At 44.4% G+C, this 20,594-nt stretch overlaps 1 protein-coding gene across 4 annotated transcripts in view; it reads right to left on the bottom strand.

Annotated features, from left to right (window-relative positions):
• LOC135517552 (MAGUK p55 subfamily member 7-like) overlaps positions 1-20,594 on the bottom strand; it is a 260,440-nt gene that overhangs the window by 101,936 nt on the left and 137,910 nt on the right. For 3 of the 4 annotated variants that reach the window (XM_064941965.1, XM_064941964.1, XM_064941963.1), the window contains 3 exons: positions 20,125-20,202; positions 10,864-10,944; positions 305-436 (listed from right to left, as the gene is read on the bottom strand). In XM_064941965.1, coding sequence (XP_064798037.1) covers positions 305-436; positions 10,864-10,944; positions 20,125-20,202 — 291 coding nt within the window. Of the gene's footprint in view, positions 1-304; positions 437-10,863; positions 10,945-17,705; positions 17,828-20,124; positions 20,203-20,594 lie in introns of those variants that run through there. The other variant, XM_064941966.1, reaches the window with a different exon arrangement.

A 20,594-nucleotide genomic window follows, 5' to 3' on the forward strand; every position in this document is an offset into this window, starting at 1 on the left:
GTTGTAAGACTATGACTTACGAGAGGCTCCTTGTTCTTGACCAGCCATATGATCTTCACTGACTCCTCGTCATTGTGTGTGTATGTGTGTGTGTGTGTTGTGAGGGAGACTTACGAGAGGCTCCTTGTTCTTGACCAGCCGTATGATCTTCACTGACTCCTCGTCATTGTGTGTGTATGTGTGTCTTTGTGTGTGTTGTGACGGAGACTTACGAGAGGCTCCTTGTTCTTGACCAGCCGTATGATCTTCACTGACGCCTCGTCATTGTGTGTGTATGTGTGTGTGTTGTAAGACTATGACTTACGAGAGGCTCCTTGTTCTTGACCAGTCGTATAATCTTCACTGACTCCTCGTCATCATCGATGTCATCGGGCAACGGAGGCAGATCGGGGTCATAACTCTTCTGGGCTACCGTGTCATGGACGGACAGAAGACTCTACGGAGGAGAAGAAAAGGGGGTGAAAGAGGATAGGAAAGTGGGCAGGGGAGGGTGAAAGGAGAGTGAAAGAGGAGGCAAGTGGAGAGGAAAGAGAGGGGTTCAAATTCACCATTCAAAGACTAGATCCCTATACAACAGCACAAACTAGAGGTCGATCGATTATGATTTTTCAACGCCGATACCGATTATTGGAAGACCAAAAAATCCGATACCGATTAATCGGCCGATTCTTATTTTTTTTATTTGTAAAAATGACAATTACAACAATACTGAATGAAAACTTATTTTAACTTAAAATAATACATCAATAAAATCAATTTAGCCTAAAAAAAAAACATGTTCAATTTGGTTTAAGTAATGCAAAAACAAAGTGTTGGAGAAGAAAGTAAAAGTGCAATATGTGCCATGTAAGGTAAGCTAACGTTTAAGTTCCTTGCTCAGAACATGAGAACATATGAAAGCTGGTGGTTCCTTTTAACATGAGTCTTCAATATTCCCAAGTAAGAAGTTTCAGGTTGTAGTTATTATAGGAATTATAGGACTATTTCCCTCTATACCATTTGTATTTCATTAACCTCTGACTTTTGGATGTTCTTATAGGCACTTTTTGTATTGCCAGTGTAACAGTATAACTTCCGTCCCTCTCCTCACTCCTCCCTGGGCTCGAACCAGGAACACAACGACAACATCCACCCTCAAAGCAGCGTTACCCATGCAGAGCAAGGGAAACAACCACTCCAAGGCTCAGAGCAAGTGACGTTTGAAACGCTATTAGCGAGCGCTAACTAGCTAGCCATTTCACTACGGTTACACCACCCTCATCTCGGGAGTTGATAGGCTTGAAGTCATAAACAGCGCAATGCTTGACGCACAACAAAGAGCTGCTTGTATGCTTGTAGATACTTGTATGCTCAGTCAGATTATATGCAAAGCAGGACACTCTAGATAATATCTAGTAATATCATCAACCATGTGTAGTTAACAAGTGATTATGATTGATTGTTTTTTATAAGATAAGTTTAATGCTAGCTAGCAACTTACCTTGGCTTACTGCATTCGCGTAACAGGCAGTCTCCTTGTGGAGTGCAATGAGAGAGAGGCAGATCTCTCTCTCTCTTATTGCGTTGGACTAGTTAACTGTAAGGTTGCAAGATTGGATCCCCCGAGCTGACAAGGGGAAAATCTGTCGTTTTGCCCCTGAACGAGGCAGTTAACCCACCGTTCCTAGGCCGTCATTGAAAAAAAGAATGTGTTCTTAACTGACTTGCCTAGTTAAATAAAGATTAAATAAAGGTATAACAAACAAAAAAATCGTCCAAATCGGTCCCCAAAAATACCAATTTCCGATTAATCGGTCGACCTCTAGTACAATCCCATACTACAAATATGCGGAGATCCTTTCAACTAGAGGGAGAGAAACGGCAGAGAGAAACAGTGTCCCATGTGGCTCAGTGGGTAGAGTGTGGTGCTTTCAACACCAGAGTTGTGTGTTTGATACCCACGGGGGACCAGTGTGAAAATGTATGCACCCTGCCTCAAGTACCTGTTGATGGATTGGATTTAGTTAAGGTCCCATTATACAAGCTACAAGTGTTAATTGCTATTAAGGCTGATCGTTGGACTCATAGATCTTCCTGAATAAAAGGAGGTTAATGCCACGCTGAGACGCTATGAATCATAGGGGATGTTGAGGTGGACGGAGAAATGAATTACCCTCCCCTGGTAAGGGTTTTTGTATTTCCAGAGAGTGAGTGTGTGGCGGGACGGTCCCATGGGAGCGCTAGCTAGCTGATGTTCAGCGATGAGCAAAGTAATGAAGTTCTCAGCTGCCTCACATATTTCACACTCTCACGAGCAGCAGCAGAAGAGAGGGGGAAAAACGAGACGACACAGACGAGAATGATCGCATTCATTTTTCAAACAATTTAACGGCTCCGTGTCGTCTCCGAATGCTGCTGGAAACAAACTGTTTTTTTCCATGAAATAAAAAAACATAGTCCAATCACGTACCAGAAAGAGGAGGATGAGAGAGGAAGGATAGAGAGGAGAAGGAGAAGAGCAGTCTGTTTTATGACATGGGAGCATGATGCACTACAGAGTTCCAAGATGTTCCTAAAGAAGACCAGATGAGAGGAGTGGGAGGAGAAGGTGGAAGAAGAAGGAGAGACAACTGGTGTGCTGTGCCCAAAGCTCCACTGGGACTCCACCTGCAGCAGACACACCGCCTTTGTCTAGTCACCCTGAGGCCAACCCTAATGGACACTGGCTTTAACTGTGTGGCACTAACTATCTTTTGTCATCATGTTTGTATATGGTTTCTGGGAGCAATGGAAACACATTTCCGTATGTGAGGACAAATAATGTAATAATAGTAAAGATAACTTATCTTCACACAACTCCAGAACAGTATAATAACAGACATTATACTAGCCAGTGTGGCAGGTAGCCTAGTGGTTAGAGTGGTTAGAGCATTGGACTTGTAACCGAAAGGTTGCAAGATCGATTCCCCGAGCTGACAAGATAAAAATCTGTTGTTCTGCCCCTGAACGAGGCAGTTAACCCACTATTCCTAGGTCGTCATTGAAAATAATAATTTGTTCTTGACTTGCCTAGTTAAATAAAGGTGAAATACATGTTTTTTTAAAGCAGCCTGCACCAGACCGTGCTCCATTCAGAGCTGATTCAAATATTACAGAACAAATATTTTCAGAGGAACGCTCTCTCTCTTTCTCAATTTGCTGAGGCCAAATCTCCTTTGCCGTTTTTCTTTGTTTCTTCTACTCTCCTCTTTTTAGGAGGTTAGAGAAAACATTTAATGTGGTGTTGTATCGAGTTTCCAGAGTTTTCCGAAAACAACACCGCCGACGAAACACTGCTGCCCTGTGCCGATGTGACTCCGGAGAGAGGAGTGGAGAGGGGTTTACACTCCGAGGATAGACAGACGGACGGACGGACACACGCAGTGTCCCCCACCTCCCTGGTGAGGTGTCGCTGTCACTCATAACACCTGATCTGGTTCGTCAACAACACCAAGGCCTGTTACTATGTGCCAATCACAGCTTATTCCTGTTTCAACAGCTTCTATAACTTCCTTAACCCAACTCAGCTCACCTCAGGCCTCACAGCTCTCCCCTCCTACCCTCTCCTTCTCACAGCCTTGTGTCTATGTGTGTGAGTGTGTGTGTGCGCGCACTCGTGTGTTTTGCTCCTACCTCTACACCCCTATTAGTCTTGCGTTACCATACTCCCAGTTCTCTAACATTAGGAAGCCTGGAGACCACAGTTAGTTCCTGATATCCATCACAACTAATATCCTGAACACTGAGTATCCTCTCATCAATGCCCACCACTTCCTCCATCAGGGCCTAGTTGACACTCATTCCAGCAGCCCTCCTTTCCCCTTACAGCTCGTAACAGCCTGGCCGGTAATGCCTTGTAAAAACTCCCCATCACAACCACAGACTAGCAACAACAGCACCAGGCTAATAGGTAGCACATGGCAGAGGCAGACCCCTTGCTTGTGGTGGCTGCTGACACACTTGCACACACCAGACACACACAAGCCACACAAGCCACACAAGCCACACACACACACACACACACACACACACACACACACACACACACACACACACACACACACACACACACACACACACACACACACACACACACACACATGGAAGCATTCCTCTGGGTCAACGACAGGGAGCAGGTCCTGTTATGACTCAAAGCCAGTGTTCTGTGTGTGTCTCCCAATTTAATGTAGAGCTGATATCCTTGTTGGAACTGAACCATTCAGCTGTAGCAGGAGTTGGGCCGCCGATATAGATTGGGTTAGGGAGAGACCGAGGCTGTTACACAAATGGCACCCTATTCCCTATATAGTGCACTACTTTTGACCAGAGCCCAGTACTACACTATATATAGGGAATAGGGTGCCATTTGGGATGCATCCCGGCATCATGGGCTGGGTTGGGTTCGGCTGGGTCCACCCTGTTTTTAGGACCCGTACGTTAAGAGCAGTGTTTGTGTTCATTATACATAATAGGGATCCTATAAAAACAGATCACTGAGCCTGTCCAAACAAACCTCCTATGGATTCCTGGCATCGAGCACTCATTAAGCTGGGCTTGTCATTCGCAGAGTCATTTTTCAACCTGCAGGCAGACAGTGCAAGACTGGCACTTTACTGACTGTTCCAGAGCCCCGCTGTGCTCCGTTCTACTGCGTTCACTTATTTTGCATTCCAAATAGCACCATATTCCCCACATAGTGCACTGATTTTGACAAGAGCCCATAGGGTGCCCATAGTAGTGTACTTTATAAGGAGTAGGGTGCCAATTGAGACACAGCCTTCTACTTCTGAGAGCCACAGCCCAGCGATGCGGTAGGCAGAGACACCCCGACCCACTGCCAGCGAACACCCGAAACCCTTCCCCCCACCCCAAAAGAACAGAACACACAATTCCCCCCATCGGAAACAGACGGCCGTCAAAATTAGCACTTTCATCATTGTCAATATTAGCGTTTCTGAGGCGGCTAATATGGGCAGGAGTTGTTTTCTCATGTGTGAAGAATCATAAAAAGGGGGAAAAGAGGGGAGGTGTGTGTGTGTGTGTGTGTGTGTGTGTGTGTGTGTGTGTGTGTGTGTGTGTGTGTGTGTGTGTGTGTGTGTATACACGTGTGTGTGTGTGTGTGCACGTGTGCCTGTGTGTGTGTGAATGCGTGAGAGGGGGGGGTGCTTTAAAAAAGCTGTGATTTATGTCCCACCCCAGGAATGGATCATTTTATAATGGAGAGTGATACTGTTACTATCGCACAGAGACACCATTCAGAGCCCAGGCATCTGCTTGTGTTTTACACACAGACTCTGCGATTTACATGGAGCTGGGTAGGTATCGGGTGCCACGGCAGAACGGTCAGATCCCTATCCAGCCATCAGGAGAGAGAGAGTGAGGGAGAGGGGGGCTTAAAACACAGAGAGAACCATCCGTTGCAGCCACTCAGAAGAGACAGCTTCCAAACCTCAGCAAGTGAGTGTGTTACAGTCAAAGTGTTCCCCCTGACACCATTCCCCAGCGCTGAGCTGGGCTAGCTTCTGCTGAGGTTAATCTATCGTGACCGAGTGCTTCTGCTGCTTGGAGCTAGAAGACTGTCGGTGTGACGGTTTACCCAGGGAACAGTAAAACTATCAGAGAAGCCGGGTAGCAGGCCCAAACCATACAGGCAACAGCCAGAGAGGAGGGAGGGGGAAATGGGTATGTGGGGGGAGTGGGTGTGAGTGCGTGTGTATACGCTAGGGCAGTTGTGAACATTTCAACCTGTCGCCCCTTCAGGCCAGCAGAGGAGTGGCCCCTACCAAGCAGCCCCAGCGGCGGAGGCAGTGTTTGTAAGTGTATGTGTGTAATGCTTTGACCGCTCTCTCTCCCATCTCTCCATCCTTCACCCTTGGGCCCGACGGGTTTGGCCCAGGAGAGAAAACCCTTGTGATGGATCGACGTTGGCCCTGCCAATAACCTCTGTGTCAAAATAAAATAATTGGAGGCGTGCTGCGAGACGCTCCGTGGCACACCAGTGTCTTGAACTAGCCATCGGGGTGAAGGGTTATAGGGATACGTGGGCACCTCCCTTTGGAGTTGATGGATACGAAGGAGAGGCTGTATCCCAAATGACACCATATTCCCTATATACAGTGCCTACGGAAAGTATTCAGACTCCTTTACTTTTTCCACATTTTGTTATGTTACAACTTATTCTAAAACTGAATAAATATGTTTTCCCCTCATCAATCTACACACAATACCCAATATACACTGCTCAACAAAATAAAGGGAACACTAAAATAACACATCCTAGATCTGAATGAATGAAAAATTCTTATTAAATACTTTTTTCTTTACATAGTTGAATGTGCTGACAACAAAAGCACACAAAAATGATCAATGGAAATCAAATTTATCAACCCATGAAGGTATGGATTTGGAGTCACACTCAAAATTAAAGTGGAAAACCACACTACAGGCTGATCCAACTTTTATGTGATGTCCTTAAAACAAGTCAAAATGAGGCTCAGTAGTGTGTGTGGCCTCCACGTGCCTGTATGATCTCCCTACAACGCCCGGGCATGCTCCTGATGAGGTGGTGGATGGTCTCCTGGGGATCACCTCCCAGACCTGGACTAAAGCATCCGCCAACTCCTGGACAGTCTGTGGTGCAACGTGGCGTTGGTGGATGGAGCGAGACATGATGTCCCAGATGTGCTCAATTGGATTCAGGTCTGGGGTACGGGCGGGCCAGTCCATAGCATCAATGCCTTCCTCTTGCAGGAACTGCTGACACACTCCAGCCACATGAGGTCTAGCATTGTCTTGCATTAGGAGGAACCCAGGGCCAACCACACCAGCATATGGTCTCACAAGGGGTCTGAGGATATCATCTCGGTACCTAATGGCAGTCAGGCTACCTCTGGCGAGCACATGGAGGGCTTAGCGGCCCCACAAAGAAATGCTACCCCACACCATGACTGACCCCCCTCCAAACCGGTCATGCTGGAGGATGTTGCAGGCAGCAGAACGTTCTCCACGGCGTCTCCAGACTCTGTCACGTGCTCAGTGTGAACCTGCTTTCATCTGTGAAGAGCACAGGGCGCTTGGTGTTCTCTGGCAAATGCCAAACATCCTGCACGGTGTTGGGCTGTAAGCACAACCCCCACCTGTGGACTTCGGGCCCTCATACCACCCTCATGGAGTTTCTGACCGTTTGAGCAGACACATGCACATTTGTGGCCTGCTGGAGGTCATTTTGCAGGGCTCTGGCAGTGCTCCTCCTGCTCCTCCTTGCACAAAGGCGTAGGTAGCAGTCCTGCTGCTGGGTTGTTCCCCTCCTACGGCCTCCTCCACGTCTCCTGATGTACTGGCCTGTATCCTGGTAGAGCCTCCATGCTCTGGACTCTACGCTAACAGACACAGCAAACCTTCTGGCCACAGCTCGCATTGATGTGCCATCCTGGATGAGCTGCACTACCTGAGCCACTTGTGTGGGTTGTAGACTCCGTCTCATGCTACCACTAGAGTGAAAGCACCGCCAGCATTCAAAAGTGACCAAAACATCAGCGAGGAAGCATAGGAACTGAGAAGTGGTCTGTGGTCACCACCTGCAGAACCACTCCTTTATTGGGGGTGTCTTGCTAATTGCCAATAATTTCAACCTGTTGTCTATTCCATTTGCACAACAGCATGTGAAATTTATTGTCAATCAGTGTTGCTTCCTAAGTGGACAGTTTGATTTCACAGAAGTGTGATTGACTTGGAGTTACATTGTGTTGTTTAAATGTTCCCTTTATTTTTTTGAGCAGTGTATATATTTTTACATTTGCCAAAAATAATCAAATAAAATAAACTGAAAAATCACATTTACATAAGTATTGAGATCATTTGCTCATGTTACGTTCCCCAGTTTATGTGTTGTAGTTTGTATGTTTGCATGTGTTTATTTCAGGAAATGGCTTCCTGAAATCCTTCAAGCAGCTGATTGGTCGACTCCAGGGCTAATTGGAGAGCTGACCCCGCCCCCTCGTCAAGACAGCTGTCTCCAATTACCCATTCATTCTGAAGCTATATAAATGCCAGTGTTCTGGTCAGGAGAGAGATTTGCTGGGAGGTCATTGCAGAGATTTTTTTGCTAGAGATTTTTTTGCTAGAGATTTTTTTGCTAGAGATTTTTGATGTCCTTTTATTCTTAGTTTGTTTGGGAAATTGTTTAATATTCTGTTTCATTTGTTCCCAGGGGGAAGGCACCTAGGGAGTGCTTAGGCAAGAGGCCCGCGGGCATACATATACCCGTAGCATATTCGCTGTCTAGGCACACTAGGTAAGACCTGGGCGGACCACCCCCTTGTATTTTGGTTAGGGCACCAGGTGGTGCTAAATTAGGTAAGTAGTGGGTAGGCAGGTAAGATAGGAGAGGGGGGGCTTTGAGATTTACTTTCTTTGCTTTGGTTCCGTCCAGCCCCTTTTCCCCATATTACTGTGTGAAGGAATAAAGTCCTGGTAAACGGTACCACATTCTGCCTGTTGTCATTCTTTCTTGCACCTACAGTCCATACCTTTTTCACTTCACAGAGAGTTTAGTTGTAGCAGGGTGTTGCGTTCCCTCTTCATAGAGGCGTGCGTAACAGCTCAGTTCTTTGTTGATGAAGCACCTTTGGCAGCCTCGAGTCTTCTTGGGTATGACGCTACAATATTGGCACACCTGTATTTGGGGAGTTTCTCCCATTCTTCTCTGCATATCCTCTCAAGCTCTGTTAGGTTGGATGGGGAGCGTTGCTGCACAGCTATTTTCAGGTCTCTCCAGAGATGTTTGATTGGGTTCAAGTCCATGCTCTGGCTGAGGCCACTCAAGGACATTCAGAGACTTGTCCTGAAGCCACTCCTGCATTGTTTCTCATAGTCTGAGTCTTTAGGTGCCTTTTGGCAAACTTCAAGCCGGCAGTCATGTGCCTTTTACTGAGGAGTGGCTTCCGTCTAGCCACTCTGCCATATCAAAGTATATTTGTCACGTGTGCCGAACACAACAGTGAAATGCTTACTTACAGGCTCTAACCAATAATGTGAAAAAAAGGTATGTGTGTGTGTGGGTAAGTAAAGAAATAAAACAACAGTAAAAAGACATTTGGAAATAACAGTAGCAAGGCTATATACATACACCGGATAGTCAGGCTTATTGAGGTAGTATGTACATGTAGGTATGGTTAAAGTGACTGTGCATATATGAACAGAGAGTAGCAGTAGCATAAAAAGAGGGGTTGGCGGGTGGTGGGACACAATGCAGATTGTTAGCCCGGTTAGCCAATGTGCGGGAGCACTGGTTGAGGTAGTATGTACATGAATGTATAGTTAAAGTGATTATGTGTATAAGATAAACAGGGAGTAGCAACAGTGTAAAAGAGGGGTTGGGGGGGCACACAAAAGTCTGATTGGTGGAGTGCTGCAGAGATGATTGTCCTTCTGGAAGGTTCTCCCATCTCCACAGAGGAACTCTAGAGCTCTGTCAGAGTGACCATCGGGTTCTTGGTCACCTCCCTGACCAAGGCCCTTCTCCGCCGATTGCTCAGTTGGGCCGGGAGGCCAGCTCTAGGAATAGTCTTGGTGGTTCCAAACTTCTTCCATTTAAGAATGATGGAGGCCACTGTGTTCTTGGGGTCCTTCAATGCTGCAGAAATGTTTTGGTACCCTTCCCCAGATCTGTGCCTTGGCACAATCCTGTCTCGGAGCTCTACGGATAAATCCTTCGACCTCATGGCTTGGTTTTTGCTCTGACATGCTCTGTCAACTGTGGGACCTTACATAGACAGGTGTATGCCTTTCCAAAGCATGTACAATCAATTAATTTGAACACAGGTGTACTCCAATCAAGTTGTAGAAACATCTCTGAGGATGATCAATGGAAACTGGATGGACCTAAGGATGAACAGGATGGACCTGGATGGACCTGTTGAGTCTCTTAGCAAAGGGTCTGAATACTTATGTAAATAAGGTATGTGTTTTTTATTTTTTTATACATTTAAATACATTTTTAAAAACCTGTTTTCGTTTTGTCATTATGGGTTATTGTATGTAGATAGAGAAATGTTTATATTTAATCAATTTTGGAATAAGACGTAACAAAATGTGGAAAAAGTCAAGGGGTCTGAATACTTTCCGAAGGCACTGTAGTCTTGGGCCATAAGTAGTGCACTATATAGGGAATAGGGTGCCATTTGAGTTACAGACCGCAGTTATGATGGATTCACACACATGATGGATTCCCCTTATCTCCATTTGTTTCCTGTGAGGGGGTCCATCTGACTCCATTCATCTTGTAACCATTGTCTTTCTACACAGCGTTCTGTCTGTCTGACTCTGAGACGGCTGGACTGATTCAGCAATCCAAACCTCCCTATCTCCATCACATAAACACACACTCAACCATTGAGATTTAGATTTATGTCTAACAAGAGAGCGAGAAGGCAGCCAGAGAATTGTTAAAAGGAGAGAGAAAGAAGCTTTAAAAAGTTTCAAGAAGTGCTACATCCGTTTGTGTGACATCATATCTGTCTGGCTGACCTGTGGATGAACAGCGGATTGATGTATCACAGAGGACACAAAACCTACGGCTGCATCCCAAATGAAAGAGACTATAGTAAAACTAGGAGATGATGTCATTGTTGGAGGGCGGGAGATGGAATAATGAAATAATGCACTATTACAAGATTGACTGAGTACCATGTAGAAAGATGGAATAAATAGGGAGTGTGTAAGGGAAGGAGGAAAAGAGGCTATGTTCTGTGGTGAGCTGATAAGTGAGGTATAGAGAGAGCAGAGAGAGAGAGAGAGAGAGAGAGAGAGAGAGACAGAGAGAGTTGGTGTGGGAGTGTCTGTTACCTTGACGTGGGGCTTAGCCAGTAGTTTTAGCAGCTCTCTGATTCCTCCACTGCCACCTTTAACCTGCAGTTCTTCAGACAGCTGAGAGATAGCAATATAGAAAGGGAGAAAGAGAGAGAGACAGAGAGAGAGAGAGAGAGAGAGAGAGAGACAGAGAGAGAGAGAGAGAGAGACAAAGAGAGACAGAGAGAGAGAGAGAGAAAGAGAGACAGAGAGAGAGAGAGAGAGAGAGAGAGAGAGAGAGAGAGAGAGACCGTTTATGGTTGTGAGGTCTGGGGTCCGCTCATCAACCAAGACTTCACAAAATGGGACAAACACCAAATTGAGACTCTGCAAGCAGAATTCTGCAAAAATATCCTCCATGTACAACGTAGGACACCAAATAATGCATGCAGAGCAGAATTAGGCCGATACCAACTAATTATCAAAATCCAGAAAAGAGACGTTAAATTCTATAACCACCTAAAAGGAAGCGATTCCCAAACCTTCCATAACAAAGCCATCACCTACAGGGAGATGAACCTGGAGAAGAGTCCCCTAAGCAAGCTGGTCACAAACACAAACACACCCTACAGAGCCCCAGGACAGCAGCACAATTAGACCCAACCAAATCATGAGAAAACAAAAAGATAATTACTTGACACATTGGAAAGAATTAACAAAAAAACAGAGCAAACTAGAATGCTATTTGGCCCTACACAGAGAGTACACAGCGGCAGAATACCTGACCACTGTGACTGACCCAAAATTAAAGAAAGCTTTGACTATGTACAGACTCAGTGAGCATAGCCTTGCTATTGAGAAAGGCCTGGCATGGCTCTCAAGAGAAGACAGGCTATGTGCTCACTGCCCACAAAATGAGGTGGAAACTGAGCTGCACTTCCTAACCTCCTGCCCAATGTATGACCATATTAGAGAGACATATTTCCCTCAGATTATACAGATCCACAAAGAATTTGAAAACAAATCCAATTTTGAAAAACTCCCATATCTACTGGGTGAAATTCCACAGTGTGCCATCACAGCAGCAAGATTTGTGACCTGTTGCCACAAGAAAAGGGCAACCAGTGAAGAACACACACCATTGTAAATACAACCCATATTTATGCTTATTTATTTTATCTTGTGTCCTTTAACATTTGTACATTGTTAAAACACTGTATATATATATATATATATATATATATATATATATATATATATATATATATATATATATATATATATATATATATATATAATATGACATTTGTAATGTCTTTATTGTTTTGAAACTTCTGTATGTGTGATGTTTACTGTTCATTTTTATTGTTTATTTCACTTTATATATTCACTTTATATATTATCCACCTCACTTGCTTTGGCAATGTTAACACATGTTTCCCATGCCAATAAAGCCCTTGAATTGAATTGACAGAGAGAGAGAGAGAGAGAGAGAGAGAGAGAGAAAGAACGAGAAAGAACGAGAGAGACAGAGAGTGTTAGCATTAACATAGTCAACTCAGACATTCATACAGCTGACTAACAGGGCCAGGTTAACACACACACAAACAAAAAGAGGCCCCAGCCATGATCTAGAGACAGGGATTGTCTGTCCAATGTATGCTGAGGGACACCAGGCAGCACCTTAATTCTCTCTACCCCAGCCATAGCCAGGGGCCCAGGCCCAGGCACAGACCTAGATAACACCTCCCTCTGCAACTGGATCCTGGACTTCCTGAACGGTTCTAAGTAACAAGAACATTTCCCAGGACATAGATATTTCTGATATTCGCAGAAAGCTTAAATTCTTGTTAATCTAAGTGCACTGTCCAGTTTACAGTAGCTTTTACAGTGAAAGAATACCATGCTATTTTTGAGGAAAGTGCACAGTTTTGAACATGAAAAGTTATTAATAAACAAATTAGTCACATTTGGGCAGTCTTGATACAAAATTTTGAACAGAAATACAATGTTTCATTGGATCAGTATAAGACATTGCACATACACTGCTACCATCTAGATGCCAAAATCTAAATTGCAACTGGGCTGGAATAATACATTATGGCCTTTCAAAGATTACGGAACAAAAAAAAATACAACAAAAATGTTTTTTTTTTCTTTGTATTATCTTTTACCAGATCTAATGTGCTATATTCAACTACATTCCTTTCACAGTTCCACAACATTCAAAGTGTTTACTTTCAAATGGTACCAAGAATATGCATGTTCTCGCTTCAGGGCCTGAGCTACAGGCAGTTAGATTTGAGTATATAGTTTTAGTCGAAAATGTTTTAAAAAAGGGTCCGATCCTTAATGCCGTTTTAATTAAGAAAAATAAGTGTTAAGCAAAAAATAGATCACAAAAAAAATAATAATTAAAGAGCAGCAGTAACTTAACAATAGCAAGGCTATAAACAGGGGTTACCAGTACAGAGTCAATGTGTGGGGGCACCGGTTAGTCAAGGTAAATGAGGTATGTACATGTAGGTAGAGTTAAAGTCACTATGCATAGATAATAAACAGAGAGCAGCAGCAGCGTTAAAAAGAGTGCAAATAGTCTGGGTAGCCATTTATTAGCTGTTCAGGAGTCTTATGGCTTGAGGATAGAAGCTGTTAAGAAGTATTTTGGACCAAGACTTGGCGCTCCGGTACCGCTTGTCATGCATAGAGAACAGTCTATGACTCGGATGGCTGGACTCTCTGACAATTTTTAGGGCCTTGATGGCAGGAAGCTTGGCCCCAGTGATGTACTGGGCCGTACGCACTACCCTCTGTAGTACCTTGCGGTTGGAGTCCGAGCATTTGCCATACCAGGCAGTGATGCAACGAGTCAGGATGCTCTCAATGGTGCAGCTGTAGAAATCTTGGAGGATCTGAGGACCCATGCCAAATATTTTCAGTCTCCTGAGGGTGAATAGGCTTTGTTGTGCCCTCTTCACGACTGTCTTGGTGTGTTTGTACCATGATAGTTTGTTGGTGATGTGGACACCAAGGAACTTGAATGAGAATGGGGGCATGTTCGGTCCTCTTTTTCCTGTAGTCCACAATCATCTTCTTTGTCTTGATCACCTTGAGGGAGAGGTTGTTGTCCTGGCACCACACGGACAGGTCTCTGACCTCCTTCCTATAGGCTGTCTCATCGTTGTCGGTGATCAGGCCTACCACTGTTGTGTTATCAGCAAACTTAATGATGGTGTTGGATTTGTGCCTGGCCATGCAGTCATGAGTGAACAGGGAGTTCAGGAGGGGACTGAGCACGCACCCCTGAGGGGCCTCCGTGTTGAGGATCAGTGTGGCGGATGTGTTGTTACATACCCTTACCACCTGGGGGCGGCCCGTCAGTCCAGTTGCAGAGGGAGGTGTTTAGTCCCAGGGACCTTAGCTTAGTGATGAGAAAAATCACAAGAGCTCTGAGAATCCTCGCACTGGAAGGGGCGAGAGGAGGTGTGTGTGAGAGGATGAGGGGAGGAGGGGCGAGAGGAAGATGGAAAGAAAAGAGGACAAAAACACACACAGACACACCCTGCCCCACCTGTAAGTTGACTGGATGTGTGTGCATGAGTTTCTCGGTTCACATTAATGGGGGTCTCAAGTCCTCACAGTAATGGGGGTCTCAAACCCCCCCGCTAATGATCAAAATCCAGAAAAGAGACGTTAAATTCTACAACCACCTAATAGGAAGTGTTTCCCAAAACTTCCATAATAAAGCCATCACCTAGAGAGAGATGTACCTGGAGAAGAGTCCCCTAAGAAAGCTGGTCCTGGGGCTCTGTTCACAAACACAAAGGGACCCCACAAAGCCCCGCGACAGCAATACAATTAGAACCAACCAAATCATGAGAAAACAAAAAGATAAGTACATGACACATTGGAAAGAATTAACAAAAGAAAACTGAGTAAACTAGAATGCTATTGGAACCGAAACAGAGAATACACAGTGGCAGAATACCTGACCACTGTGACTGACCCAAAATTAAGGAAAAGTTTGACTATGTACAGACTCGGTGAGCAGAGCCTTGCTATTGAGAAAGGCTGCCGTAGGCAGCCCTGGCTCTCAAGAGAAGACAGGCTATGTGCACACTGCCCACAAAATGAGGTGGAGACTGAGCTGCACTTCCTAACCTCCTGTCAAATGTATGAACATATTAGAGACACATATTTCACTCAGATTACACAGACCCACAAAGAATTTGAAAACAAATCCAATTTTGATAAACTCCCATATCTACTGTGTGAAATACCACAGTGTGGAATCATAGCAGCGAGATGTGTGACCTGTTGCCACAAGAAAAGGGCAACCAGTGAAGAACAAACACCAGTGTAAATACAACCCATATTTATGTTTATTTATTTTCCATTTTGTACTTTAACTATTTGCACATATGACATTTGAAATGTCTTTATTCTTTTGTGAGTATAATATTTACTGTTATTTCTTTAATTGTTCATTTCACTTTGTATATGATCTGTTTCACTTGCTTTGGCAATGTAAACATATCTATCCCATGCCAATAAAGCCCTTCCATTGAAAATGAGTTTGAACTGAAAGAGAGAACGAGAGAGAGAGAGAGAACCAACTGTACATTTCCAGACCCTTTTATTGTTTTATTAAAATGTTTAGCTCATAACTCACTAGGGAGTAAAGATGAGGCATGTTTGACAACATACTATACACTACCTTGATGCTTCTACTCTAGAATCACACTTTCCATTCTCTCTCTCTTCATCTGTCTGTGTGAGAGGAAGAAAAAAACATGATGGGCTACTTTGTGGATTGTGGCTGAGCGTACTTCATTTGTAACTCCATAGCCGGTGGGCCCACACTGGGGTGTATTTAGAGAGGCCTGATGTGGAGCATTGAGTTTACAGTTCCCGCTTCCCTGAGAACCGATTACGTTATTTCAAACGCAAATAAAAACCTGCTATAACTGACACACAAATCTTGTTCAATTAATGGTTGTCTTTTAAGGATTTAATGTGACACCAGAGGTTTCCACAACATTATCTGGTTAGGAGAATATCTTACTTGTGCAAAAGCATGGTTCTGTCTCTTCGACATGATACGTCTCTTGGACAGTGCCGTCGGAAAGAACTTAGTGCTGGATGAGATTATGAAATGTAAGAATTTAATGCAATGCTGGTATACTACAGCTTCAAATATGTCAGGTTTGTCAACCCTAATGACAGTTTCACAATTTCATACAATGACAATATTTGTCAGTGTGCGTTCACCTCTGTGTCTTAAACACTTTGAGACAAAGATAATTAAGGTGAGACAAATAAGCTACCTGACCTCATCACTTGAACATCTCTAGCACTGTGACTGTGGAGTGGCAGTCAGTGGCTGCCTATGACCTGTGTGTGTGTGTGTGTGTGTGTGTGTGTGTGTGTGTGTGTGTGTGTGTGTGTGTGTGTGTGTGGTGTGTGGTGTGTGTGTGTGTGTGTACTGTACTGTAAATTTGCATTATTTATTTAACTTTGGTTTATTATCTACTTTTGTTTATTATCTGCTTTGGCAATGTTAACATGTGTTTCCCATGCCAATAAAGCCCTTTAATTTAATAGAAAATAATAGAGAGAGAGAGAGAGAGAGAGAGAGAGAGAGAGAGAGAGCGAGAGCGAGAGTGCGTGAGTGAGAGAGAGAGCGAGAGAAATGTTTTCTGGGCCCACCTGGTGGCCAGTCTGGGCACAGCCTCTCATTTGGTGAGTCTATGGCTGCAGTTGTCACCTGCTGAGCCAGCTAACACACATACACACACGCACTAGAGGTCTGGACTTGTGGGTCTGTGGCTACAGCTGTCGCCTGCTGAGACTGCTCCAGACAGTACAATAGGGCAGACAGTGGTTGAAGTGTCATTTTATGTTAGGCAATCAATTAAACCTCCATTACCTCCATCACCCAAAATTAATTTAACCAAGAGCTCCTCTAGTATAGCAGGTCAAATACATACACTCTACACAACAACTTCATTAGGTTCCATTTCGAGCTCCGAGCAACGACGCGGTTGAAAAAGGATACTTCTTAAAAACACACACAAGTGCTTGGAATCGCTTTGCACCGCCGCCGTCTGCTCGGGCACTCCTAGACACGTTGATAAAACATCTCTGGCTTTTATCATGATATCTAATAATCCCTGCGTGAGGTTTCTCACAGAATTTACGAGGAAGCGTAAATTTAAAAAGCTGTAATTTTACAAATTTACGGGGGGGCTGATAGTTGTGTCACATAAAGAAATACTGAGATGGATAATTGTCATGACCTAGGGAGGGAGACAGGGAGAAGGAAAGAGAAACAAAGTTGTCCTGCACTCTCTCTCTTAATTGAGTTCAATTCAAATGGGCTTTATTGGCATGGGAAACATACATTTACATCGCCAAAGCAAGTGAAATAAACAATCAGAATTGAAGAGTAAACATTACACACACAAGAGTTTCAAAATAATAGAGATTTCAAATGTTATATTATTGGCTATGTACAGTGGTATACAAGTAAGAGGGAGAAAAATAAATACAAATAAATATGATTGTATTTACAATGGTGTTTGTGCTTCACTGGTTGCCCTTTTTGTATAGCACCAGGTCACACATATCGCTGCTGTGATGGCACACTGTGGTATTTCACCTAATATAAATGGGCGTTTATCTGAATTGTATTTGATTTCAAATTATGTGTAATCTGAGGAAAATATAAAGTTGAACTCAGTTTACATACACTTAGGTTGGAGTGATTAAAACTTGTTTTTCAACCACTCCACACATTTCTTGTTAACAAACTACAGTTTTGGCAAGTCGGTTAGGACATCTACTTTGTGCATGACACAAGTAATTTTTCCAACAATTGGATGTATTTCAAGGCCTACCTTTAAAATCAGTGCCTCTTTGCTTGACATCGTCGGAAAATCAAAAGAAATCAGCCAAAACCTCAGAAGAAAAAGTAGACCTCCATAAGTCTGGTTCATCCATGGGGGCAATTTCCAAAGGCTTGAAGGTACCACATTCATCTGTACAAACAACAGTACACAAGTATAAACACCATGGGACCATGCAGCCATCATGCCGCTCAGAAAGAAGAAGCGTTCCGTCTCCTAGAGATGAACGTATTTTGGTGCTAAAAGTGCAAATCCATCCCAGAACAACAGCAAAGGACCTTGTGAAGATGCTGGAGGAAACAGGTACAAAAGTATCTATATCCACAGTAAAATGAGTCCAATATCGAAATAACCTGAAAGGCTACTCTTCAAGGAAGAAGCCACAGCTCCAAAACAGCAATAAAAACCCAGACTACGGTTTGCAACTGCACATGGGGACAAATATCGTACCTTCCGGAGAAATGTCCTCTGGTGTGATGAAACAAAAATAGAACTGTTTGGCCATAATGACCATTGTTATGTTTGGAGGAAAAAGGGGGAAGCTTGCAAGCCGAAGAACACCATCCCAACAGTGAAGTACGGGGGTGGCAGCATCATGTTGTGGGGGTGCTTTGCTGCAGGAAGGGCTGGTGCACTTCACAAAATAGATGGCTTCATGAGGGAGGAAAATTATGTGGATATATTGAAGCAACATCTCAAGACATCAGTCAGGAAAATGTTGATTTGAATCTGTCCTTTGGTCTGATGAGTCCAATTTTTAGATTTTTGTTTCGAACTGCCGTGTCTTTGTGAGATGCAGAATAGGTGAACCAATGATCTCTGCATGTGTGGTTCCCACCGTGAAGCATGGAGGACGAGGTGTGATGGTGTGGGGGTGCTTTGCTGGTGAGACTGTGTGATTTATTTAGAATTCAAGGCACACTTAACCAGCATGGCTACCTCAGCATTCTGCAGCGATACGCCGATACATATCTTTTTCAACAGGACAATGACCCAACACACCTCCAGGCTGTGTAAGGGCTATTTTACCAAGAATGAGAGTGATGGAGGGCTGCATCAGATGACCTGGCCTCCACAATCAGCGACCTCAACCCAATTGAGATGGTTTGGACGAGTTGGACCGCAGAGTGAAGGAAAAGCAAGTGTTCAGCATATGTGGGAACTCCTTCAAGACTGTCGGAAAAGCATTCCAGGTGAAGAAGGTTGAGAGAATGCCAAGAGTGTGCAAAGCTGTCACCAACGAAAAGAGTGGCTTCTTTTTAGAATCTAAATTAAAATATATTGGTTACTACATTATTCCATATGTGTTATTTCATAGTTTTGATGTCTTCACTATTATTCTACAATGTAGAAAATAGTAAAAATAAAGAAAAATCTTTGAATGAGTAGGTGTGTCCAAACTTTTGACTGGTACTGTATGGCTGCGTGCTCTTAAGAAGGATAGGAATACTCCATAGCACTTTGATTACAATAAACAGAACAGGGGATTTAAACAAAACCACACCATTAAACCATCGCTGTCCCTCCTCCACTTACAGTACTAAGCCAGACTGGATCAGTGGTTTATACAGGTGTGTGTGTGTGTAGTTAACAATGAGCGTGGTTTTCAGCGTTGTGATGATCGGAGCAGAGGTACTAACGGCCATACAAAAGGAAAAAAAAACATTACTGGCAGCCATGTTTGCACTCTGTCTTCGCACACACGCAAGAGCACGCACAGTGGAGCACGCACGTCCACACACACACACACACACACACACACACACACACACACACACACACACACACACACACACACACACACACACACACACACACACACACACACACACACACACACACACACACACACACACAGTGGAGCCAGCAGTGGAGTTCTGCGGACAGGACGACAGGTTAATAAATTGAGGGGCCGCGTGCCACAGGTGATGGTGTGACGCCTCCCCCTCTCTTTCTCTCTCTCTCTCTCTCCCTCTCTTGTATCCTGTATTTATGCTCCACGACTCATTTCTCCTCTTTCATCTGTCGTTTCGTCTCCTGTCCTCTGCCCTGACGTTCTCATCCATCTTCCATTTTTGCCATATCTCACTCTCTCCCTCCTTCCTTTTGCCCTCTGACAATGATCACTCTCTCCCTGGGGCCATGGGAGCTGGATGTATAGGAGGGAATGGTGGAGGAGGGGGTTGAGGGGGGAGTAGGATCTAAGGGTGCAGTGTTATTGGAACAGGCGAGTCATTTGGTTCTGAGAATGAGAAGAGCCTGGAAGCTACATGGAGCGAGGTCAGAGTTCATGGGGAGGAGAAAGTACAACAGTGAAACCAGATCTGATTCCCAGCAGGCGACTCAGCGGGGGAGCAGTGATAGGGTCTGTGTGTGTGTAAACAGGGGCAAGGAGTAGTTAGCTACTTACGTCAGTGGCTAGGGACCCTGCGCTGTCCATGACGGGGGCAGGACTACGATGCTCATAGTGCTGCAGCCTCTCGTGGATCTGAAGGAGAGACAGAAACAAAGGAGAGATTGAGAGAAAGAAAAGATAGATCGTGGTGGTGAGAGAGGGGTTGGAGGGTCAGCGGGGAGGCTGGGCTAAGCAAACACACACAGGGCAGAGGGCAGGCTAGGGTCCCAGTTGAGGTAGCTGGTGTCTGCACACACACACACACACACAACACACACACACACTCACACTAGAAACACACAAACTAGAAACACACTATCAGAGGGCTACCGGAGCACATCAGACTGCTTTAGTACTGTTCAGTTCATTCTCCAAATGTACAATCAATCCCCTTCTCATCCACCCACTGGATTTGCTCTAGTTGGTATGGATTACTAAACATTTCAACAGCTTCACAACATACTTCATTATCAATATCAGCACTG

Source organism: Oncorhynchus masou, chromosome 28, assembly GCF_036934945.1.
Source record: "Oncorhynchus masou masou isolate Uvic2021 chromosome 28, UVic_Omas_1.1, whole genome shotgun sequence".
NCBI lineage: Eukaryota > Metazoa > Chordata > Actinopteri > Salmoniformes > Salmonidae > Oncorhynchus > Oncorhynchus masou.